Source organism: Toxotes jaculatrix, chromosome 20 (assembly GCF_017976425.1).
Source record: "Toxotes jaculatrix isolate fToxJac2 chromosome 20, fToxJac2.pri, whole genome shotgun sequence".
In the NCBI taxonomy this organism is placed as follows: domain Eukaryota; kingdom Metazoa; phylum Chordata; class Actinopteri; family Toxotidae; genus Toxotes; species Toxotes jaculatrix.
Window position 1 is genome coordinate 11,033,538 of NC_054413.1, and position 24,828 is coordinate 11,058,365.

Below are 24,828 nucleotides of genomic sequence, written 5' to 3' on the forward strand. Positions count from 1 at the left end.
GAAGACTTCTGTTTATTGTTTCTCTCTATGGCTTGTACAGCGATGGGGAAGGATTCATGTATCACAATTCATCTTTAAAACTTACAGGTCAAAGTGTTAAATATGTAGAGAACAAATCAGAAGATATAACTGCTTTCTGTGTGTTAGTCCGTATCCCTGAAGGACTAATGAGAAGGTTTATCATAAAGGACACAAAAACCTATTTGCTAACAAAAAAAAGGGCTTTTGCAAAATAATAAAATGTCACTAAAATACATTAATAAATTAACAATGAAAATGTATTTTACCCACAAACTGGAAACAAAATGCATGTTCATTTATGGATCACAAAGGCTTATTTTTGTTTTATAATCCATTAATAATTAGTCTATTAATCAATTACAAAGTCATGAACTACTTGCCTATCAGGTATTAAGTCTTCTCATCTGTGATCTTCCTCTTTATCTAGACCTCTACACCTCCAGGCTCCTCATGGACCAGAACCTCCACTACCACTTCTGTATGGGTGGCCTGAGTTTTACTTAACCAGCAACTGTCATTTGTTCTAGTCCACTGGTCAGCTTGCTTTTCCAGAATGTCTTCTGTCCAAGTCCTGATGAGTGATGCTGACTCTGGAAGGGACAGGCAGTCTTGTCCCCTTAAATCTCTGTCATTTGGATCTTCTTCAGCTGTTTTCCCAGTTCGATGCGGATCATCAGGTGTCAAAATAATGTCTGAGGAGGTATGTTTTCTCTGTTGGCCTCTCTGCAGCAGCAACCTCAGCATCTCAAGGTCAGGCTCGGGCCTGGTGATGCAATGTCATGCAGAAAATTCTTAACATTTTATAATTTATGATATTTAAATATTGCCTTAAGAATGGTCCGCAGCCTAGATGCTAGACAAATTTTATTACCTGATCAGGTGAGATGCAGGTAGAGTTCCTCCACAGCCATTGACATCTGTGCAATCATTCACCATCGTCTCATCTGTCATTTGTGTTCTTACAGAGTCCTGCAACAGCGTAACAAAGTGTCCAAACAACATTGGTTTTCCAGAAGCCACCTTTTAAAAAGTATGTAAAAGCACACACACACACTACATGACAGATATTGTATGGGTGCATACACTCCATACATGTGTCTGTGTGGCTCACCTGTGTGTCCATGCTGGAGGGCTCCTGTATGAGTGATGTGACAGGACTCTCCTCCTCAGTGTAGTCATGGGCTTTCGGGGGTAGAGTGTGGTGCAGACAGTTAGAGAGGGCGTTGAGCCTGAACAACAGCTCATCTACCAAGCTTTCAAACTCTTCGAGGTAATACGTCTGGAAAAACAAAAGAGTCAACAGAGTTTTTTTTGGGAAATGTGGTCTTTAGGAAACACTTACAGTTCTATAGCATTGCAAGTGGAATTAGACAGTCTATCAGTAACCCTAACCATAGTCACCAAGGTAATTTGACAATGATATATATATTGTAGATATTCAAAATGCACAGCAAAATGAGATGTAATATGGTTAACTTGATAAACTGCTGGTTTCAAGGCCTCAGCAGCTTTTTCCTCACCTTTCTCTCCACGTGTTCATCAGACCATGTTGGTTGACGCTGCCCAGTGAACTCAGAAATCCTCCGCCTGATGTAACTGGCTAATTCTGCTACGGTGAAGACATCCCTCCTGCTCTGAGATCTTTTGGCACTTCTGACCAATGAGGACACCACACACATCACCTACAAGAAAGACAAATGGGTGTAAGAACAAAACAATGATGTAGATTCTGACAGACTGTGTCTTTTACTGAGTGTTTGCAGCTGTGCAAAATCGGCGAATGTCTTATCTAAGAATAAAAAGCTTCAAATGATACAGTGTACATTTACCACTGCTGTCCACACCACAGTGGAAGACAGATAGAGAACTCCAGAGTAGAGGAAATCACGCCCAGAGAGGAGGAGGCCCCTGGCAGGTCTGAGACCCCAGTAGTGACAGAGCAGAGTCTGAAGGGAGCGGGGAATGGAGCTGAAAGCCCAGGAGCTTTGTACAAACAGAAGATTCCCTGCACAGGACAGCGCCACCAGCAGGAACACACCTGAAATCTAGAACAGTAGAAGGTTCAGTTTTTCAGTCTCTGAGCTTAGCTTTTGTTTCCAACTAAATCCACAATTTAGAATCAGAAAAGTCTAACATTTTGGTAGGAAATAACCACACACACAGGTCTTAGAGATTTGCTTTAACAGGATGAAAATTCAGAAAAATAATACCAGCATTACATGTATGGATTTTCAGCTTGTACAGTAATATCATAGGAGGTAGTGCTTGAAATTCACGTGTTGCTGCCCTTTGTGTTTACCATTGGCCAAAAGAGCCTGGAGAGTGAGCGGGTCAAGAGTGTAGCAGAGGTAGCCAAGGTCCTGTTCACCCTCAGCACAGTCACACACTTGATGGTGAGAAGGAAGAGTGTAACACCATGCAGAGTACGAATATCCTGCAGAGAACAAACATTTTCATCACTGACAAGCACTGTCATCCTCTTTAAGTCTTGTGATGTGATCTCTTACACAACAGGACTTCTGAACCTCAAAGTTGTGTTTTCCTTGTGTATTTAATAAGGGTGTGTTTTGCAAAAATAACAAACCTTATACACTTGTGACTTCTTAAAAAAAATACTATAACTACAATGTACTGTTAAATGTAAAGTTTTAATAAGGTTCTGCTTATAAACTACTCCTAATTATCTTATTATGTTAAAGATTAGGGCTCTTTCATATTCAGGGGAAGGTACTGAAATAAATGAAAGCAGGAGAAGCAGTGAAATGTTTACTGAAGCTCTAAGTAACCTTAAATATTTGTTTCCCTATCTCTCCGTTCCTCCTCTTTCATTTGTCTCTTTCTCTTTCCCTCACTTGTTCCCAGGTAGCCAAGAAGCTGACATCAACATGTCCTCTGTGTCTCTGCAGCTGCTCCGCAACGTCCGTGATAATAATGGAGTGATAGATGTAATAAACATAGTAAACCAGGGTCGCTGTCAGCAGAATGACCTGCAAAAGAGGGGAACAAAGAGAAAGTGAGGTACATTTATACAACAGTAAAATATAATCAGGCACATTTCATATACTGTGTTAAAAACCCTGCTGTGTGCTTTGACCTTCAAATACATTTTCTGTGTGCTTTACTCCACAAGTATGTTAGTTTAAGAGCTACAGGTTACTTTACCCTTTTAGCTAGGTCACTGTGATCTTGATTGCACTGCTGTGTGTACATATGTATGTATGTGTGTGTGTGTGTGTGTGTGTGTGTGTGTGTGTGTGTGTGTGTGTGTGTGTGTGTGTGTACATGCTTATGCATGTGTTCCATCTGTGTATGTGTAAGTTTTAATCTTTTTAGAAATGATTGTGTTGGATTTTTTCCCCCCGCCTCCAAGTGTTTATGCATATATGGTAGACTCACTTCCAGCCAGTTGCAGGGTGACCTCCAGTATCCCATCAGGCCTTGCTGCCTCACAGTGCACAGCTGATGACAGAGTTGCAGCAGAGACAAGAAGAGGAAGAGGAGCTGGAGGGGAGGAAAACATGAGGGACATTCAGGTTTATGACAGAAACTCTAAAATAAAGTGTTAGTGCAGAGTGAGAATATTATGCAATGGAACTGAATCATCACAGTAGTTTGTTGTGTGCATTTATTGCATATAGATTTTACTTTCTCAGCTGCTGAGTGGCTTTATGATGGTAATGTAATGGGGTATTTTACCTGGCAAACCATAACAACATAGTCCCACACAGCAGGAGTGCGATACACCCTAACTGAATGGACTTTGGAAGAGGGGAATAGGACACTGGTGGGGCTCTGCTCAGTAAGCAGGGTCACACTGCTGAACAAGTTGGGTGCAGGGCTGAACACGGTGAACTGGACCTTCAGGGCCACCGTCTGTCTGCCCAACCAGCCAGCTGAGTGCAGGAGATTCAGTTTGGATGCAGCGTCAGACCTGATGGTGATACTGAATGTTATTGACATGAACTGCACTTGAAATTATTTTAGAAATCTGTGTAAGGCTGTGCAACGCTCACTTTGTGCGCCCCAAGCCAACTGTAGTACTTGGCCCCGAGTAGCAGCCCTGGTGACCACATGTCCTTGAGGGCGTTACCGTGGGAACCATGACAGCGGATCGTGGGTAAGTGGATGTTTTGCTTCCCAACAAGAATAAGCGAAGACCTTCTGGTACAAGAGTCACACCGGAGTCCTGAGAAATCCCAGACAGAATACACACACAGTCAGAACCACACATCAGATTTAATCAAACTGAAGTGATTGTCACTCTGTGGTAACTTCAATAAACATATAGTACACATAAAGTTTAAGTTAAGTTTAAGAAATCTGCCTTCTGAATAGTCTACATGGAATCCACCATGGGCTCCTCTGTCTGTTTTTTGGCCTAGGGCCCATCGTTGTTAAACAGCACTCTCTACAGGCAGGTTTAGTTAAAAACACAATGGTTTAATGACGATGAGAAGTGAACAATGTAACTTAAAATGCCGTATATGGCATTAAAGCAGCAAAATAATAAACTGGACTATTCAAAAAATAGTCCAGTAAGGGCACGTATCTGTAATAAAACAAGGCAACTAAGGTGAAATAAGTAGTAAAATACCACATGTAAAGGCATGTTTCTTTTGGTTACCTACCAGATCCTCAAACGAGCTGGATGCCTCCACCTTCCACAGGACTGGCTCTCCAATCAAGGTACGTGACTGCTGAATGATATCAAACGATCAAGTTGTGATAATTTCTTTAATTTGGCTTTTTATTAATAAAATATGGAATAAGATCATTTTTAAATGAAAATCAAGGAGATTTTCACATGGTCAAGGTAAATTATTTTCACATTTTCAGAGCATGACATTTCAATCCTTGATAGGGTAAGATTTAAGATTCAAGATTTTTTTTTATTGGAATTTCCATGTAAACGCAACCAAACGAAATACAATACTCTGGCTCGGTAGAGCAGCATTAGTAATACTAATAAAAACAAAGAAACTAACTAATAAATAATGACTACTAATGGTAATAAGAAATAATAACAAGGTTAAAAATAAAATAGATCTAAAAAACTTTAGCATTCCCTGAGAGGGAGAACCACAACTGTTTTACCAGAACCTTTAGTCGATTCTCTTTAGAGGTTTCAGTCATTATTTACCTCCATTTTGGCTGATGAATTCATGTACAGCAGATTTAGCAGACTGGTCCGAGCCCACTTCCACCAGTCCTCTTGCTTTTGTATGGACATAAAGTCATTATCATCATTCCTGCTGAAAGATAAAATATATTTTTTAGATGGCTTGCAGTGTTTTAATCGGAGAGCGAGACCAACAAAGTGAATGAGAGCATGTGTAAGTGCAAGTGTTACCTTGTAAACTGTTTTCTGACAGCTTTATTGAGGTGGTAATGGTCACTGAACGAGCTGCCATATGTTACACACAGCATCAGGAGAACCATGGAGACGCAGACAGACAAATCCCTGGATGACAAAGAAAAGGAGATGATTCCTTATGCAGATTTGAATCATATACAAATAGTTGCCCACACACACAGAGACACACACACACAAACACACACCTGAGGGTGTTATGGATAAGAGTCTCTCTTCTTTTCCTCCCACGAGTTTTCCTCAGCTCCGCTGGAGTCGGCGGGCACACGAGACGCAGGTATCGAGCTCGCTGACGAGCTGCGAGAAGCTGTAAATCACAAATAACTGACTTTATGTTTCAATAAAAAAAAAGAACAGAAGAGGTTAAGAGGAAATACGTTCTGGCTATCACCTTTTCAAGGTATGAGCATCTTTCCTGAGGCAAAGCAGATGCACTCAAGTGTTCTTCTGGTCGAGCAGCACCATTGTAGCAGCACGGTTTTGAAGCCTCGATCTCAAATTCTTTTATTCTGGAGAATGTGTGAAAGTCTGGTCTTTTCCTGTACCAAAAGGAGACCGCCAGTGCTACAGTAAATATCTGAAAAACAAAACAGCAAAATATTTCAAATTCAAAGATCATTAAGAATTAAACTGCCCTTATTTTGTTGGTCATTTTAGGTATTGATTTACCAGGGCTGGCTGGATGAAGAAGATGCAAAACATCAGGGAGAAGAAAAGAGAGTGTATCCAAAGCAGAACTTTGCTGCTGCTGAATCTGACACATCACACACAAACACAGTTACAAAAGTCAGTATCAGTAATTGAAAACTAATTATTATATATTTTAACAATCATCCATTTAACACTGTCACACAACTACTACCTCGTTCCCAGCACTGCAGAGAGCACCAGGCAGGAGAGGGACAATAGCAGACACAGGGACCAGGCCAAATACTGACACCGCTGGGATGTTGGTCCAACTTTTCTCCCCCTCAGTTTGTCGTTTACGTGACAACCACTGCTGTGATCAGACCACGCTGCCTGACGATGGCTGCCTTCCTCAAAGCCACAGCTCAATGAACATTTTCCTTGAGGACCTTTCTCTTCCTGAAGGGCTTGATCTTCTTGCTTCATACTGGACAAAAGCTCTTCCTGGGTTCCAAGACACAAGCTGCTTGCACTTGAAGGATCGCACTCTTTTCCCTGCGTTGCGTGATCAGCATTTCCCTCCCTTGAAATGTGCAACAAATTCTGAAGCACTGGCCCCATTCTGTTCTCAACTGCTTGATCATCCTCTTTTCCAGTGATCACATCTGGTTGGATTACAGGCTCTTTGTCTGTGTCTTTATTTTCCAGAATCGTAGAGGACACTGAGAGCAGGTCTGTGCCCTACAACACAAAAAGAAGGGTCAGGCTGGGATGAAAAATGGTTCGAGAGCAAAGACACGGAGAAAGGAAAAGAAAGAGAAAACAGAAAAAGATTGATGCTCTAAGTGTAACCTGATATTTCTTCCTCCAGGCTTCCTGTATCCACTGCTTAAGACTCCTCCAAGAGAGATGGAGTACACTGTCATTTACTGAAAGGGCATCTGTGAGGGCACAGAACAAAAATAAAAATGAGGGAGAAAGAGAAAGTGGGGTGTGGAGATCTGAATCTCAGACAGATCGCAGACAAATCTGCAGAAGTTATGTGATACTGTTGCTTTGACATGAACCAGAACCTCAAAAGTAGGTTTCCAACACCTTGTGGAACCCATGCCATGAATAACTGAGGTTGGGCTGAGAGCAAAGGGAGGCCCTACAGAGTATTAGTGTAGGAGCCATGAATGTATTATGTATTTTTTCTATTAGTAGTAAGGTTAAGGGATATTGTTTGTTTTTTTTTTTTGTTTATTAGGATATTGTTTATGTGATCATGTTGATTGGAGGGTTAGTGGGTCACATGATTATGGGCGTGTATATTAGTTGATCTCACCTGTTGGTCTGTTTTTTGTGTTTGAGAGAGAGAGAGCGGGTGGGACACCGTATTTTTTGTTGACCGCTAATTTTCTTTGATCACTGAGATTATTTTTGGTTATATTTTGGAGCACGTTATCACGAGTTGATTATCTTTTGTTTGTTAATAAACTGTTGGATTTAGGTTCGAAGTCTCAGTGATTTTTTTTAGGTAGCGCGTCAGACAATAGGGCCCATCCTTCTGTCTCTCAGCGGCTCTTAGGACTGCGAAGTCGCTACATTTTGTCAACAAAAAAAAAAGGCATTAATCTCAGTCACAGTCATAAAGCATCTGACGGAGCAACGGAGCCGAAATCAAGAGGACGAAAAGAGGGAGAGGATGAAATACAGACATCGGGGACAAAGTATGGAGGTAGGCGCTGGTTGTGAAAGTGAAGTTTAAGGAGCCGCTGTCCAAGCGAACTACTGCCAGGTGAGCTCACCTGTGGATGTGCGCGGGGAGGCCGCGTATCAATGGAGGGATTGCGGCCTGTATGTTGACTGCTGGTTGTTCATTGGGAAGGATTGTCTGGTTGATGGAAGGATCATTGTTAATTGGGAATGATTGTCTGTCTGGTTGATGGAGGATTGGATTCTTAGGCGCAATGTATTCCGATGCTGTAAATGTAAATCTGCGCTCTGTCTCCGAAGTTGATGTTGCTCCGCTGCTGCGTTCAATGTGGATGATATGTGTTGGATAAATGTAGCTTTTGTCTGTGGATGTGTTTTAAATGCACGAACAATACATGGGTGGAAAATCAAACGGAAATTAAAAGAGGAAACGTGTAAATAAATGCTGATGTTGCAAGTTGTGGAATGGATGTGTTTTAAATGCACAAGCTGAGAAACAATTAAAAGGAAATCAAGGAAAATGAGTGAATTAAATCCTGCTGAAATGGAGTGTGGGAAAAGACAAAGCAAACTCACAGCCAAAGCCAAATAAAATCGAAAAGCTTCAACATGAACGTAAAATCATTGTGAATAAAATGAAAGCACTCATACCAGAAATGAAGTCTCTTATGAAAACAAAGGAAAACGTTTCACATGTTCAGTCCTATTTTGAAAAATTAAAACAACTTTGTGAAAATGCTACTGTGTCACATGAAGTTTTGATTCCTTTGCTCATGGAGGATGAACAAAACAGACAAAATGAATCGTTTTCCAGCATCATGAAATACAGCGACACATTTAAAGAGGATGTTATGAACTGGCTGAGTGAATCAGGGGAATCACAACAACATAACATCCTCAACCCACCTCAGTCTGATTCAGCTGCAATAAATGAGGAAGTGCTTCAATGCCCAACAGAGGATGAACCTCAAGTTCCAATTCAGGCTGCATCAATACTCAGCACAGAGGACATGCAAGATGACTCTGCTACTAGAAGAAAGTCTGCTGTTTCTACTGCTTCTTCTGCACGTCTGAAGGCCGAGGCTGACTTGGCAGCATTAATGGCAAGACAGAAACTGCTAAAAGATAAACATGAACAGGAGGAACGTCTGAAAAGGAAAAAGGAGCAGCTTCAAATGGATGAAGACATTGCAGCACACCTGGCAAAATTAAATGTGTTAAGGTCTCAGAGTATCCTTAGTGGAAAGAGTTCCACAAGGTGTTCAGATGGAAGGAACGCGTATTTGGGAAAAGGAAAATCAAAAGCTCTCAATGCTAATGCAAATTCCTTTATTCCATGAATGCCGGAGAAACAAAGGGAAGCTAAACATGACTGTTTGCGTCCAGGGAAAACTGCACCTTCACTGACTCAGTATGAGTCAGTTAAGGAACCCAAACATCATCCAGTGAATCACCATGCAAACAGCAATGCCTCTCATCATTACCAAAAAGAGAAATCCTAGTTTTTGATGGGGATCCATTAAAATATCATGCTTTTATTAAAGCTTTTGAGAATGGTGTGGAGAGAAATACGGAGAACTACAGTGACAGACTCTATTTCCTGGAACAGTTCACTAGGGGTCACCCTAAGGAACTGGTGAGAAGTTGCCAACACTTTGGCCCAGAAAGAGGCTATGTCAAAGCTAAAGTCTTGTTATGTGAGCACTTTGGGAATGCACAGAAAGTTGCTTCTGCATACATGGAAAGGGCTCTTTCATGGCCTGCTATTGAGACAGAAGACATAAAGGCTCTCCAGGACTACAGCCTTTTCCTTAGAGGCTGTTCTAATGCCATGGAAGGAGTTGAATATCTGCATGAGCTCGATCTGCCTGCCAACATGCTTACCATTATAAGGAAACTGCCTTACAAGTTCAGAGATAAATGGAGAACTGTAGCCTGTGAACTGCAAGAGAGACTCAACCAGAGAGCTACATTCAATGACATCACCGATTTTATTGATAGGCAAGTGAGAATTTTAACTGATTCAGTCTTTGGGAACATACAGGATGCACCCTCAGTGACAACTGATAAAGGCATGAACAAATTCAAATCACAATCTCATCCTGGAGCCAAAGGAACAAGTTTTGCCACCACTGTGGCTTCTATGGAGAACAAGACACAACTAGGGATCAAAAGAATGGAGCACATTCAGCCAGCAAATACAGCCAGGAGGACATGTCTTTGCTATGGAGGAGGACACACTTTGGATGCGTGCCCCCAGTTGGAGAAAAGAACCCACAAACCGAAGATAGGCTTCTTAAGAGAAAAGGGTGTCTGCTGTTTGTGTATTGGACACATCAGCAAAGATATTTTCTGTGTAAAATGTGGTCTCCAACATCCAAGCATACTTCACATTCCTCCAAAGGAAAAGGAAAATAACTCCAGTCAAGTCAAAATGGAACCAGAGGTGGTAGTGGACAGCACCTTGGTGTCAAGTGGGCTCACCGGGGCTGGTGGTAATGATTGTAAACTCCCTATTGTTCCTGTGCAAGTTACGTCCAGGAAAAGCAGCATGATTATTAACACATATTCGTTTCTGAATCAAGGGAGTACAGCAGTTTTCTGCACTGAGGCACTGATGTGCAAACTAGGCCTTACAGGAAAGAGATCACACATTCTCTTGTGGATTATGGGCCAAGAGAAAGTTGTAAGAAGCCACATTGTTTCAGGACTGGAGGTTGCTGGTTTAGAAGGTGACAACTTTTGTGAACTGCCCAAGACTTATACGCAGGAGCGTATGCCTGTTCACAAGAGGAATATTCCAACAGAAAGGGATCTTCATGGATGGCCTCATTTGAGATCTGTGCACTGCCTGAGATAGATGCAGATGTTGAGCTGCTGATTGGGACAAATGTTCCAGAGGCCTTGGAACCACTGGAAGCCATTTGCAATGTAAATGGTGGACCTTATGGAATCAGGACAATGCTGGGCTGGACTGTGAATGGACCTCTAAAATGGAAAGTGAGGGAGCACTGGATTGTGAGCAACCAGAGTTATTGGTAAACAGAGTTTCAGTTGTGAATTTGGAGGAACTTTGGCTGCAGCAGTTCAAAATGGATTTCCCTGAATGCAGTGTGGATGAACAATCTGGAACATCAAGAGAGGATCAAAAGTTTATGGAACTGGTCACAAACTCAGCAAAGATTGTGAATGGCCATTAAGGAACATGGATCTCAACATGCCAAACAACAGGAAAATTGTTGAGCAGCGTGCTTCATACCTGAAGAGGAGGCTGCAGAGAGACTCAGCATTCCATGCAGACTACGTAGCCTTCATGAATGACAATTAATATGGCATTCCCAAAAAAAGTGTATGTCACACTGTAAAAATAGTGGAGAAAGAATTGCTCCTCTTCTGAAGACATGAGAATGGAAATTTTGTGCTAAAGCTAAACTCATTCTATCCAAGTTCAAACCTCACCTTCAAAATGTTCCTTTTCGGTCTTTCTACCCGTTGCATGTTGGACTCCTGACATCGTCAGTTTGACCCCGTGCAGTCGAAACAGAAAAGAAATCATTGTTGCTCCGGGTAAGACTGCCACCACACTTAATACTCCTGTTGTCACGGACACAGCTGATACATCAAGGACACCCAACTCAAACAGCAACTGGAAAAAAGGGATTAGAAACCACAGCTTTAGGGGAAACGTTTTAGAACGTTCGTGCAGCAAATTTTGAACTCTGAAGAACTTATTAACCCACCTGATCATCCATTTGCGATATGATTACTGTGTTAACGCATGCGTACCCCAACAGCAGGAGTAGGCACACACTGAGTCTTTGCGTGTGTGTGAACAAGTTAGGGCAGGGGCAGCTGTACACAGATATCCAAATGTGGAAGTCGGCCAAGTAGTCAGATAACTTAAAACACGACATCTGCGAGTATACAGGTGGAGACGCAAGGTCACATGGGAGTGGAGAATTTTTTTTTTTTTTTTTTTTTGTAATGTATGAGTATTCACATGTGTACATTACCTTAGTAAAGCTTAATCCTTGGGTGCAAACACGCAGCATTCTCTCCACCTGGCCATCACCTTTGTTCACAGCCAACCAGCACTGACCGACAAACAGCCAATCACGTCCTTTCACATGCCCTCTGTTCACCTGAATTAAGATTAAAAGGAGACAAATAATCTATACCCGATAGTCTAAGCACAGAGTACATTTACAATCACAAAACACGTGGTCCTTACCTCAGACACCTCCACTTGTTTGAGGTACCAGTTCGGGGACAATCCAGAGTTGTCATGCCAGATGTGAACCCCCCACACAGGGCCCAAGCTATCTGCTGCACTGTGGTGTTACAGACAAAGATTACACTGAAGCAGGTGTTTAGGAATGAGCAAATCAAACGTAACCATTTTATAGCCTCCATAAGTAACATATTAAATAGTAAAATGTGCAGCATAATGTCTTTTGATTTTATGTGTAAAACCAAAAAATAACACCTTTAAAAAAAAAAAAAAAAAAAAAAAAAAAAAGTTGTTGAAACTGATATTTGAAGGTTTTGGAGGATTTTACCTGAGTATAAATGTATCTTGTGAGTTCCTCCTGAACAGAGTGCACCCTGGGACCTGTAGCTCTCTTGTGTGTGAGAGCCCATCTTCACCATACAGCACTATGTAAACCTGATAAACATGCAATGAGACGGATTCAAAGACACACGTAAGTACTGGACTTCACAGTTTTTTTTTTTGTTTTTTGTTTTAGCTTTGTTCAATCTAAATCTGGGAAAGCAGCCCATACACACACACAGACACACACTTCCACTTCCACTTAAATTCAATAGTTTAGCCACTAATGTTGATATTTTGAAAGGATCTTTGGTGTTATATTTACATTTGTTATCACAGACATCTGTTTAATTCTCACGCAGCAGTTCAGTGACCTGTCTGGCATGTATATGAAGACAGGAACTTAGCTGGACGTGTCATACTGCATCTTGCTTTCTAAACAGGTGATATTTCAGAATGAGCGGTGCTGCAGCTTTTCTGGCGTTGCTGCTCTGCCTGCACTGGACATGGGCTCAGGGTGAGAGTGGAGGGGTGGATGAAGAGAACAAGAACCCGGAGGTTCAGTCTGAGATACGGGGCGTAAAAGCAACTCATGATCAGAGCAGCAGACAGACCGGCATCACCCTCGATATCTGGGTTGAGCTTAAGGAGCTGAGAGACATGGCCGTCGAGCAAAAGGTGGAGCTGAGGAACAGTAAAAGCAAGATAGATAAGCTGGAACAAGAGAACGCAGGTGATGCACATATCACGAAACTGATACTGATTAATGTCAGTCACATAGTGCTAAACACTTTCATGTAATTACTTTTAGGATTCACCTTTTATTTTAATCCCAGACATAAAGGCCAGACTGACAGCCAGTGAAAGCAAGAATGCAGGTAAATATTTACATTTTATATCAAGTTGTAAAATGAATTCATATTTGTGGTAGTTCTCTTTTGTGGTCAAGACTCAGAGTAAAAAGTAACGTCTTTAGGGTTTTAATTAAACACATTGTTATTTCCCAAGCTAAAGATCTAAAGTTCATAATTAACCCTTTTGCTGGAAAACGTCATATGTTTTTACAGTTTTGGAGGCCAGAATAAGCTTTAGTGAACATGTGGTGGAGGAGCTCAAGAAACAGAACGCAAGTAAGCTACACAAGTCACAAAAAAGTATAAATGGCATGGCAAAATGGCATCAACAATATATTTACTCAGACTGAGATCAAATTGAATTTCACGGTTTCTGTTTTGATATGAAAATTTGTTTCGCAGTTTTGGAGGCCAGAATGAGTGCCAGCGAAAATGTGATCGAGGAGCTCAAAAGAGAGAATGCAGGTAATCTAAAAAAATCTTTTTTTAAAGTAATAATTTAATATTATGCTATAAAATATGTTGAGTAAAACTATCTGCTTTACTGTGACTAAAGAGGAGTGAAAAGATTTTTTTTTTATCAACTTAAACAAGTTGTACATGCTTCATATTGTCTGTTTAATGTCTATTTATTTAGTCAGTAACTTTGCCCTTTAGTGCAGAGCTTCTAGAATAACAAGTGAAAATAAGAGCACAGGTAGACCTACAAAAACACATCATGGAAAATTGGAAAAACGACAGCAGCTCCATGCTCTATAAAAGGTCAAAGTGTCAAATTAAGATCGTGAGTGGGGATGGTAAACCAAGCAGCGTTTCAATACAGGTTGAGGTCAGGGTCAGAAACATCTTTGAAAAATGTTCAACATTGTTTTAAAAGAGGCACAATCCAATTTAAATTGTGCTATTTTCCATCTGCGCACCCTCCTACATTCTTGCAGACCGTCCCAAGGTGGCGTTTTCACTTGGACTCAGACGCAGGACAAGTTGGACCCTTCAATACTGACATTACGCTGAAGTTCAGTAAAGTTTTCACCAACTTTGGCCAAGCCTACAACCCAACTACAGGTACTTCTTCACTGTTTTATTGGCTTATTTTATTGACCCAATAATGCTACTGTTACAGAGTGAACTTATTTTTATTCTGTTACCCTATGAATGTCGTCTATTTACCACATCTAATAGATGGATCACCTTCAAATTTGGTACATACATTCATATCCACCTTAGGATACATTTTATTAACTTTTCCTTAAGCACCACCATTGGGTTAAAGTTGGTATTACTCATTGGTTATTCACCAAATACCTACAAAATTAATGACATTCCCATCAGCCTGAGTTGTACTTTCGAGTGAAAATTAATATTATGAGGCTGTGTCCAGGAACACTAGGGAAAGGACCCAAATGCAGACACACTAGGTGGACTGATGAGTGACTTTTAATAACAAAAAATATATATATATATATCACTGGCATAAAGAGTCTGTGAGGCCAGGAAAAAAAAAAAAAAAAAAATTCCCCTTCAAAGCAACTGGGACAAAAACTCAAAGGAAAACTTATGGATTTTTACGTTGGGGCAAAAACAGCAAAGGAGGTAAGTCCAAAGTGACCATGAGGGGAAAACACAGGAGGCAAACTCAGGATCAACCATAGTCCACAAAGAGTCCAAAACAGTCAATCATGAGTTCAACAGAAGTTCAACACAGTCCAAAAAGAGGAACAGTGGACTGAATTGAGGGAAGACATATTTCAACTTCTCTGGTCTTGTCCTCTGATGCAGGTATCTTCACAGCACCAGTCAGAGGAGCCTATTACTTCAGATTCTCTGCATGGGATGACCGGGCTTTTTCTTCGATGGGTGCTAACCTCTATCACAATGGCAAGAGAATGTCATGGAATTCTGATTACAATGATGAACACGCCTATATCTCTATTACTAATGCACTGGTTCTTCAGCTGGAAAAGGGGGACGTAGTTTACATGGTCCTGCCTGCAAACCACGGTGTCTGGGATGATATCCATAACAGAACAACCTTTAGTGGATTTCTGCTTTTTTCACTGTGAGCGCAGCTGTAAAATACCCACAGTATCTACGGACACTTCTCCAGACCCATTGAGGTTTATTTGATAGTAGCAATAATCCCATCACTTTTAGTGGATTTCAGCTTTTTTCCTCTGAGAGAGAGGCTGGAAAAGAGCATCTAATCTAATAAAATCTTTCTGTATTTTGTCTGGTTAAAGGAACTAGACACAAGCCGGAGGATGAGAAAGTCCCCACCAACAATATCAACTTTTAAAAAAAAGTTTAGTGTTAAATAATATGAGGAGGATATTTGGTGTATTTGATTAAAACAAAAACAAAAAAAACAATTCAATAAAGCGTTTGAAGCAAAATACAAGTCCTAGATATGAATGTGTTTGTCTGTGTGCTATCTTGTGATAGACCAGCAACCTGTCCAAGCTTGCACAACACGTTTAGTTAGTTCTCCCATAACCCATAACAGCACAGGCAGATGGACAGATAGACAAAAAGACTCAGAAAATAACATGACCTTCCAGCATGTTCTCCTAAAGCATATTATTTTGCTACAGGGTTTTTCCTTTAATTTTTTTTAACATTTTCTTTTTTACTGCAGGGTGAATGTATTTGACAAGTGAAGACATGAATATAGAAAGTCTTGTGATCATTTACGGAGAGACCTTTGTTTCTATTTCAGTGAAATTAGTCATGAATACAGGTGCTGGTGAAGCAACTGGCTTAAAGGAATAAATGACAGCCTTACCTTTGCGCTCATATTGGCTGCAGAGCAGAGACCAGTGTGGATGGTCACTGCATAAAGATACGGCTCAAATGGAGAATTGTCAGAAAGGTAGTGGACTCGTCGATTCTTCTCAGTGATGTCATCAGCTCTCTTACACGCCAACAACCCCGGGATGTACAGGCACACACACAGCACCAGTACTCCCAGCACAGTCAGATCACGGGACACGCTGAAGTGATAGAGAGGAGGAACACACTTAGATGTTATTAAGAATTTTGTTAAGTATGTCATTCAAGCCTCAGGAGGATGAGGTCACCTTAGGAACGGGTCCAGATTGGCTGTGTCGTGGCTGCTCTGGATCTGATGCTGCACCACGGTCAGTGGCCTCAACTGATGACAACTGAGACAAAGAGCAAATTACTTTGATTAATTTATGCCTTTTATCTCCAATTCTTTCTTGCATATCAGTGTGAGTGTTTATCTGTGTGAAGGTTTTACATTCTTGTGTCAACTCATGTCACTCAATCCATGCCTTACCTGCAGTTGACAGCAGTGCTTGCGTCTGCTTGCTGTGTCTTGCAGTCTTGATGTGTCCAGGCCCCCTGGTGGCCATCCAAGGACAAGCACAGGCTGCTGATGACTGCGAGTCTGTAGCTGACCTGTCCACTCAGGTGCTTGTGTTTGGGTGCTTTCCCAAAATCAGCATTCAGCAGTGCCAGGTGACCAACCCCTGCAGCTAGAAATGTCAAAGCAAGTAAATAAACTGACACTGAGTGAGTATTGTTTTGGAAACTTAGAAAGTGTGACGGGGTGACTAATACTTGTCAATTCTCTGATATGATTTTTAGTCTCATCATTATCTTTTAATTCAGTTCAATTCAATTTTATTTATACAGCGCCTTCCACAATCCACAATCAAAACTGTCTCAAGGTGCTTTACAGAGACCCATAACCCTGACCCCAGACCAAGCACTTAAGGTGACAGTGGCAAGGAAAAACTTGAGCAGAACTGGGATAATATGGGGGGACCCTCCTGCCGATGGAGGATGATTCATTTGATATGTACTTTGTAGAATGACTAGTAATTTAACAAATGGAAACACCAGGAGGGAGAAGAGGTTAGAGAGCTAAGAACCGATGTATCGAATCATGAAAGTTTTTACCATTGAGGTAAGATGGAGGCAGAGTGATGCGTATGGTGTTGCTCTCCCAGTGGTGGATACTGTGCAGATGGTGCATGCTGGGAGTTGGCCTCTCAAACATCCTGCCACGATAGAGACTCTTTGTGTCACATTCTTACCTTTCATTCATAATCACTTTAAAATTATTAAGTCATGATAAGACTCTTACTATCAGATGATAGCAGCCGTAAAACAACAACATAAGCTACTACAAGTCTCTACCTGAAGAGCAGCATGATGGGAAACACCTTGTTGGGCGGCGGTGTGAACACCACGCTCAACTGGATGGCCTGCTGCAAGTGGTCCTGTGTAATGTTGAAACTGTGGTAGTTGATCTGGATGCGGGAGAGGACGTACTCACGCGCAGAGGTTTCCTGCAGCCAAGTCATTTCAGAAGTTCGCCGTTAGAGCTCAACAGTCACGTCATACACACACAACGGATGAAAGATCAGCTCCTCATAGTGTCCCTGGGCCAACTTTCATTAAACAATGTGCTCTAGATGTTTACCACAAGTGCGGTTAATGGTACCCAGTGGAGTTTTTGACCTCTCATAACCCTATAGAGCAAAAATTAGCTTTGGAAGGAAGTAAATAAATGAATGAAGTACATTCACCGCGTTTGTTAGACCTCAGGGATGCGCACGATACTTCACAGGGCACCTTTAATTTTCTGCAAACTACAGAAATAAGAGGTAGTAACATACGTTTCTTGGTGGATGTTGCAGCTCGACGTTGATTGGCAGAACGAAGGAACGGACAGGGATCTTTCTCCTCACGCTGCACTTGTACAGACTCAGGTCAACCACTGGTCCGCTGAGCTGGAAATCAGCAGAGGAAATAAGAGAGATGCCTTGCCTTTAAATCACTGAATGTACATGTATCAGCTGCTCTCACCTGTGGAGGATAGTGGTCGCTGGTGTAAGGGATGTGGGCGAGCTCAGTCAGCAAGCTGAGCACACATGGTCGATGCTGCTTTCTCTCAGTGTCTCCATTGTAACCACCAAACAGAAGCTGGATCAGAGAAGCGGGCATGTAGAAGGTGGCTGAGCCACTGCTGATGACTGTGGAGGTTTGGTTTTGGCATGTGGCATATAAGGAGAAGAGACCTGTGCTGACTCTGTGCTCCTGGACCTTGTGGAGCAACATGTACTTCTGAAAAAAAAAGAGAGGGGATATCAGTAGAGCAATAAATGAAGATGATGATGATGAAAAAGAAACATGTTTTTTTTTTTCTCTCTCACCAGCATCAGGTCTGACGCAGTCTGCAGAACATCAACCACAAGCTGTACCCTCTGCTTTGTTGATGCTGATCCTTCCCATTTGGTGTGATCACCTGTGGATGAAGCTGGTATGCATCCATCAGGAGAAGCAATGGCGGGTGAGTCCGATTCCAATACCTGTGTAATATTATCTATATCGGACCTTTCAGGTGTGAAGTCATGATTTGTGACAGCACCCTGCAGGATGTATGAGAGCATCGCAACCAGGGTGTTCAGGATGTTGTGGTCTAGATGATACCGGACTAGAGCACTGGACTCCAGAAACAGGTCTGAGATGGCCTGAATGTAAACTGTCACTCGTCTGACACTTGCTACTGTTACCTAAAAAAAAAGGATAAAGCAAATATATAAAAAAAAGATCATCTTTCTTTCTATTAGTGTCTTTTTGTCCATGAAAGTCCATAAGAGGGAATAAACTTCCACCAACCTGATGTGTAACTTGTAAAAGGTCTTTGAGAATAGAGATGCTATCCACCATTGATGCCTACGGATTCAATTACATGATATTACAATTTTGTTGAAATAAAAAAAATGTGGTTCTGTGAATCTTGAAGCACAGTGAAGGCCTATATGTGTGTGTGTACCTGTTCGCCGCTCTCGAGCTCACACACTGTGCAAATGAGCACATTGCGTGTGAGTCTCTGTGCGTGTGCATTGGCCTCAGTGTCCAGGCTGAGTCTGTTCAGAATGCTGGAGAGGAGACTGATGTAGTTACGAGTCTCCCTACTGTTTCCAAGCTGCACCAGAGCAGACACGTTCCTCAGACCTGACCTGAAACTGGAAAGAAAGGTTTACTAATACCACAACAAGGACAGTTTTTTTTTTTTTAAACTGGGGTGCACCTTTAATCAAACCCTGTAATATGAACGTGACCCTAATCTTCTAACATGGTGACTGGTGATTCTTACAGCTCCAGGTCAGGATCGTGACGGGAAGAAGTGTCTCTGAGGAAGCTTGGATGGACTTGGACGGTGACAGGACAGGGTTTGGTGGCTGTCCCATATGTGCTGCTTCTGACTTCTGTGTAAACAGTTACTGTGGAAACAACAACAGTAAATAATTTCACTTAATTAATCTCTGCCATAACATGACACAATGATGTACCTTTGTGTACTTTACTAGTCATAAATCAATGTCTATGAGCGTGAGCTTTTCTCTGTGTGTGTGTATTTACCTTTATAGTCATCACTAGGGTCACCTGAAGGAAGGCTGAAGTAGAACTGGAAATCTCTCCCCTGGTACAGCACCCTGGGGGGTCTGCCTCCTACACTGAAGCTGTGCTCATACAGTAAATCCTTTAGGATGCACACACACACCACACACACACAACTTGTGAGGGTTGACATGCAGGGAAAACTATAAGAAATAAAAGCTGGATAGAAATGGTTGAGCGCTTGCACATTAACTGTACTTTGTGTATGCATGTGTGTGGGTGTGTGTGCGACAGGAGATACCTCTTTCCCTGACGTGCAGAAGATGCTGAAATGTGTGTGCACCTCCATCCCCCTGACCGGCTGCACCTGACATGTCATGCCCTTTGGAGCTGGCTTGGATTCTAAAAACAGCTGAGTCCGGCCGTAAAAACTATTCAGAGATTCTGAGAACAACAGGTGACAGTCAAGATCATGTTCTAGATCTCCATCCCTTCCGTTCATTAGAAAAATAAATGATGGGACTGATTTTGTCATTATTATTTTGAGCCGACTGCAGACACCGATGGTTTTAGAACTTATTCGGGACTGTACAGAATCTGTATTTCATCACGTTCATTAGACATTCCACTTGTCATAGTTCAGTGTACTTAACACATTAGATCTGGGCAAAAATACCTTTGTCATTGTTCTTATTATTGTTGAGAAACTTACTGGCAGTGACCTCCAACATGTATATGCCTCCCGGCCTCAGACTGAAGGGTCTGAAACTGAGCAGAGAGGAGGAAATTCCTATAAAGATCGAAGGAGAGAGAAAATGACTGAAGACTGAGATACAGAGTGAAAGAAAGAATAAATGTACGTAGGTGAGTTTCCTCAAAAATGTACCTGCATGAGTGTAGGACTCAAAAAGGCCTCTGTCTACTAGGTCTCGGGGCAAATCAAGCAAAGTGGGCTCCTGGATCACCACAGACGGTCTGGAAACCACCAGGTTACTCCCCTCATCTTTGTGTACTGCTGGATCAAACACTGAGTCATCTCCTGGACTTAAGGTCTCACCCTCCACACCTGAGAAAACATGTGAGTAAACAGACGACCTCTCACAGTAGCAATAATTACAGTAGCAAACACAAACACAGCACCTGTGGGTCTTCCTGCTGAAATTCCCGGGTCTCCCTCCTCTGCACTTGGGAATGGAACATTGTAATCTGAATCTGTAATTGAATCAGCTTTATTTATATAGAGCCTTTCTTAACAAGGTAATGTGATATACAAGTAACAGCAAAAAAAAAAAAAAAATAACAACAACAGCAACCAAGTGAAACCATAAGTAATACACATTTAACAGCTAAAGAGCCAAATATTTCTCTCAAGAACTGGAGGAGACCAAAACCAAAGCTAAAAGAGTGAACAGCTAGGCATGTCGGCCTTATACTCATTATGTGAACACAAATATGACTCTAACTGCTCCATATTTGCAATTACAGAGCAACTGCTTCATATCTGTAAACATATAAATATCTCTATTTACATATAAATACACCCTGAATTTACATGTAAATAAAGGATGTGTAACTGCTGGCTACTAAAGTTGGCCATGTCAACTTTATGAGTCAGTGTTGTGTTTACAGCTTGTTTCTGCTGCCTCCAAGTGGTGCTAGGTTCAAAGACACTGCACATTCTATCATTCTTATTAGTATGTGTAGTTTATTAACCTGTTCCCAGTAAAGCTGCCCCTAGCTTCAACCTGATCCAAAATCAAATCAGTGACTGAAAACACCTTTTATTTTACCATTTAGAGACAAAAATCAAGCTCAGTATTTTTTTACTCACCTGGTCGACCTCCCACGTCACCAGTCTCCAGGACAGGAAAAGGAAATTCCCACTCAGCAGAGGAATCATAATGAATTGGGAATTCACTGTTAACGTCGCTTTGGCCAAAGTGTTCTGGATACAGGACTCCACTGTTGTCAGGGGTGAGTGGTGGGTATTCAGTGGAGGGGTGATGCTCTGGATGGTCAAACTTTCCCAGGGAGTGATGAAAGGGCTCCTTTCCTGGACATAAAGAGGATAAGCTGTTAAATAATTCATAGACTGTGCACCACTATAACCTTTCACAGTATAACTTATTATTAATTTCCTCATTGATGTCCAGCACTCAAATGCTTTTGGGATTCTTAACATTGTTAACATTCATTTTTAAATTATACATACACCATCTTACACTGTCAATAGATAGCAGCCCCAGGGCAGAATGGTGCCTGGAGCTTAGGCAGCTGAGGGCGCAGACTCACAGAAAGAAAGAGAAGAAGAGAAGTTTAGAAACAGAGTGGTACTTCAACACATTTAAAAACATACCAGCTTTTCTTGACATGTTTCTGCTCTTCTTTGATGATGTCCTTCTGTCAGTCAGTCCCAGATTTTGCTTTCTAGCTATAGATTTAGAAATAATCTCAGTCAGGAGAACAGGGTCTGAGGCATGGACAGAACTGGTGTAGTGGGAAGCATCTGTGTCAGATGGAGGCAGGGTGGAGGTCCCAGGAGTCTGAGGGGAACTGGCAGGACTGCTGATGATTGAATAAGGAGCACTGAGATCCACTGTGTAACAAAATGGAACTGGAATAGAATAAAACAGAATTAAGGCAAAGTGTTGTTTTTTTTTTTCTTTTGTAAATGAAACCCCTCAATCAATCAGTTTTGAACCCAGTCCTCAACTGGATGAAGTTGTCCTTATTTTACCTTCCAAGACAGGCCTGGAGGAGGCATTGACCAGGTACAGACTCCAGGTGTACTGGATGTGTTCTGGGGAGACATCACAGTCTTCACACAAGGCACTGACAGAGAACGGCTGCCCCCAGTTCACCTGATCTCCTTGGCAATGAAGACAGTAAACAGACACTTTCCTGGATTGGAAAGGTTTACATGAAGGTTGAAATCATCAGTTAATGTTCATTTATCAATCAGTTCAGTATAGTTTAATCCTCAATTTAAATTCAATAGAGTGAGTTTTTATAACTCTCACCCAAGCAAGTTTGGTGTTACTGTGAGGAAGGTTTCTGATGAGGCTGAACGCTCTCCACTGTGTATGGTGAGCGTGAACTGGAACTGGTCGAAGTTGGGTTTTAAGAAACTAACTGGAAACACAAGCACAGGGAAGGAAGTGGGAACGTGCTGGCTGAAACAGGGAGTGGTGATGGAGCTGAGTGGTTTACACGTCCAGCTGTAGCTGCAAAGAGAACATTTGCAAAAATATTAAGTTCCAAAGAAAAATGAATCAAACTGGATGCAAAGACTTGAGTGCAGGTCGCAGTTTCCACCTGAGTGGGTTCGTGGGGAAGTCAGGGTCGTAAGATCTCCGCCCGTCCAGGGTTAGCACGGTGGTGTTCCTGTTGTTAATGAAGATGTTGGTACCACCCTGGATGACAGCCACAGGAGGGCTTGGCACCACCTGAACTCTCACGCTGTAGTTACTGTACACCACACTGCCAATGACCTGGACCTGCAGAGTAAGTAATGATTATGGAGTCAGACCACAGTCACTTAGAGCGACAGTTTGATTCCTCCTAATTCTGCAAGGGTACAGCTATTAAGGATTTTTTTTTTCTCTGAGCAGGAAGATTTATAGATGAATTGCTTTTAATTGCTTGTGACATGAATGATAAGGCCAGAATAAGAAGAAGTCCAAATATCAAGTTTAAAGATCCAGGCTATGCAAAAGTGATGTGTTCCTCTGCCTCCACCATGCATGGCAGTTTTCAGCTACTTACCCTGGCTATGGCAGTGTAGGTGTCATAGAGCAAGAGATGGCTCTGGAGTGTGAGACTCTGTCTGTGTGTGTCTGTGAAAGGCAAATGGAAGGTCTGGCCTGCAGAGTCAAACAGGGTCCAGGTGTACTGAAGGCCTCCTGATATGTCACAGTCAATATCAGTCTCAAAGGTCACCCCCAGACATATAACCTCGTATCTCCGGACCTGGAGAGAGAGGAGAATTTTTTTTTGCGAGACTTGACTTGTTAATGTTCAGGTCAAGGTAACGGCCCTGCTGGTGATGTACCTGTGGTTTGAGAGGACCCATGTTTTTGACCGGTGGAGGCTGACAAGGACAGTCCACAACAAAGATGTGACTGCTCAGAGAGGCAGAGCTGACCAGGTTAGACGCACTCACTTGGACTCTGAACTCTCCTGTTCTGCAGAGAGAAACACTTACACTAAATATACACAGGCACAAATACACATTACAGTCAAATAAACGGGTTATTGACAATTTATCCATGTAACCATGTTATCCATATAACCATAAAAATCAAGTGAAACTCTCTGGCTCACTTTTTGAAGACATGCTGTTCTGTGCTCTGTCCCAGCCTGGATGATCCATCTCCAAAGTTCCAGAGGAAGGTGAGGTTGGTCCCAACATTGACCCGGCAACTCACTGTCACCGTCTGATTCTGTAGGACTGACGCCTGGTGGACCAGCCTGTTGAGCTTCACTGCTTTCTGCACTACCAGAGGGAACACCTCAGAGGTGATGGATGAGTGGCCACCAGACATGACTACAACCACATCAAACCTGCATTGAAGAGAGATTTGAATTGTATTTTGTTTTAATTGATGTATATGCACAAGCTCTTAAACTGATAACTTGAACATTCTGATAAATATATATGGAAACCCAACATCTAAATGCATCACTCACACTGCTTCTGCTAGAAAACAACACATTAATCTTGAACTTTTTGTTATTAGGAATACAATAAAACACACATTATTACAAGTTTTAAAAAAATAACCCACCTACTGTACACTGTATCATATATTTAGTATGTGTCTCGTACCTGCCAGGTTTATGGTATCTTTTGGTGACAGTCCTTGAGGTGGTTCTGGTTGATGTGGAGTCTCCAAAGTGCCAGATAAATTCCAAAAGATCTGGTACATCAGTCACAGCCAGGAAGGTTATATCTGTATTTGTGGGATAAGCTTGCTTTGCTGCATAAATCTGCACTGCAAGGACAAATGATGAAAGAAAATAATGTCTTAAGAAAGTGGTAAATGATAGAAGAACTAGCATGATGTCCCATCACAAACAAATGAGAGGACTAGATAGTAAACTCTAAACTAATAAGTCTCCAACAGCTTGACAGCATCATAAAAGAACTAAAGCTGTACGTGGTGTCTGTTCCATCTGAAAAAATCAAATTATGATTTTTATTCTAGAATTGGTTAGAACTGGTTGGTTATCGCAGGTCATAAAACCTGCACGCCGATTAAAGATACACTTTTAGTTTATAGGTTTATAATATGTTTTCTTAGCATTTACAAGAAATGAAAGACAAACTC

At 41.7% G+C, this 24,828-nt stretch overlaps 1 protein-coding gene and 1 pseudogene across 1 annotated transcript in view; one reads left to right on the forward strand and one right to left on the reverse strand.

Annotated features, from left to right (window-relative positions):
* Positions 1 to 80: 80 nt before the first annotated feature.
* LOC121200811 (polycystic kidney disease 1 like 1) overlaps positions 81 to 24,828 on the reverse strand; it is a 31,658-nt gene continuing 6,910 nt past the window's right edge. The window contains exons 7-54 of the mRNA XM_041066316.1: positions 24,327 to 24,492; positions 23,822 to 24,061; positions 23,550 to 23,682; positions 23,264 to 23,467; positions 22,814 to 22,995; positions 22,519 to 22,722; positions 22,236 to 22,399; positions 21,855 to 22,112; positions 21,330 to 21,551; positions 20,639 to 20,710; positions 20,385 to 20,564; positions 20,211 to 20,288; positions 19,800 to 19,942; positions 19,520 to 19,640; positions 19,254 to 19,380; positions 18,930 to 19,122; positions 18,773 to 18,829; positions 18,307 to 18,666; positions 17,960 to 18,217; positions 17,770 to 17,883; positions 17,288 to 17,439; positions 17,048 to 17,148; positions 16,422 to 16,620; positions 16,201 to 16,284; positions 15,906 to 16,113; positions 12,277 to 12,383; positions 11,949 to 12,048; positions 11,731 to 11,859; positions 11,458 to 11,631; positions 11,177 to 11,363; positions 6,872 to 6,960; positions 6,255 to 6,760; positions 6,062 to 6,146; positions 5,784 to 5,969; positions 5,581 to 5,699; positions 5,372 to 5,482; positions 5,162 to 5,270; positions 4,650 to 4,718; positions 4,035 to 4,207; positions 3,718 to 3,952; positions 3,418 to 3,522; positions 2,874 to 3,008; positions 2,321 to 2,455; positions 1,854 to 2,066; positions 1,542 to 1,703; positions 1,133 to 1,300; positions 893 to 990; positions 81 to 784 (exon numbers count right to left, since the gene is read on the reverse strand). Of these exons, the coding sequence (XP_040922250.1) occupies positions 445 to 784; positions 893 to 990; positions 1,133 to 1,300; positions 1,542 to 1,703; positions 1,854 to 2,066; positions 2,321 to 2,455; positions 2,874 to 3,008; positions 3,418 to 3,522; positions 3,718 to 3,952; positions 4,035 to 4,207; positions 4,650 to 4,718; positions 5,162 to 5,270; positions 5,372 to 5,482; positions 5,581 to 5,699; positions 5,784 to 5,969; positions 6,062 to 6,146; positions 6,255 to 6,760; positions 6,872 to 6,960; positions 11,177 to 11,363; positions 11,458 to 11,631; positions 11,731 to 11,859; positions 11,949 to 12,048; positions 12,277 to 12,383; positions 15,906 to 16,113; positions 16,201 to 16,284; positions 16,422 to 16,620; positions 17,048 to 17,148; positions 17,288 to 17,439; positions 17,770 to 17,883; positions 17,960 to 18,217; positions 18,307 to 18,666; positions 18,773 to 18,829; positions 18,930 to 19,122; positions 19,254 to 19,380; positions 19,520 to 19,640; positions 19,800 to 19,942; positions 20,211 to 20,288; positions 20,385 to 20,564; positions 20,639 to 20,710; positions 21,330 to 21,551; positions 21,855 to 22,112; positions 22,236 to 22,399; positions 22,519 to 22,722; positions 22,814 to 22,995; positions 23,264 to 23,467; positions 23,550 to 23,682; positions 23,822 to 24,061; positions 24,327 to 24,492 (7,955 nt within the window). The 3' untranslated portion in view covers positions 81 to 444. The remainder of the gene's footprint in view (positions 785 to 892; positions 991 to 1,132; positions 1,301 to 1,541; positions 1,704 to 1,853; positions 2,067 to 2,320; positions 2,456 to 2,873; positions 3,009 to 3,417; positions 3,523 to 3,717; positions 3,953 to 4,034; positions 4,208 to 4,649; positions 4,719 to 5,161; positions 5,271 to 5,371; positions 5,483 to 5,580; positions 5,700 to 5,783; positions 5,970 to 6,061; positions 6,147 to 6,254; positions 6,761 to 6,871; positions 6,961 to 11,176; positions 11,364 to 11,457; positions 11,632 to 11,730; positions 11,860 to 11,948; positions 12,049 to 12,276; positions 12,384 to 15,905; positions 16,114 to 16,200; positions 16,285 to 16,421; positions 16,621 to 17,047; positions 17,149 to 17,287; positions 17,440 to 17,769; positions 17,884 to 17,959; positions 18,218 to 18,306; positions 18,667 to 18,772; positions 18,830 to 18,929; positions 19,123 to 19,253; positions 19,381 to 19,519; positions 19,641 to 19,799; positions 19,943 to 20,210; positions 20,289 to 20,384; positions 20,565 to 20,638; positions 20,711 to 21,329; positions 21,552 to 21,854; positions 22,113 to 22,235; positions 22,400 to 22,518; positions 22,723 to 22,813; positions 22,996 to 23,263; positions 23,468 to 23,549; positions 23,683 to 23,821; positions 24,062 to 24,326; positions 24,493 to 24,828) is intronic.
* Positions 12,293 to 15,372, forward strand: LOC121200563 (annotated as a pseudogene).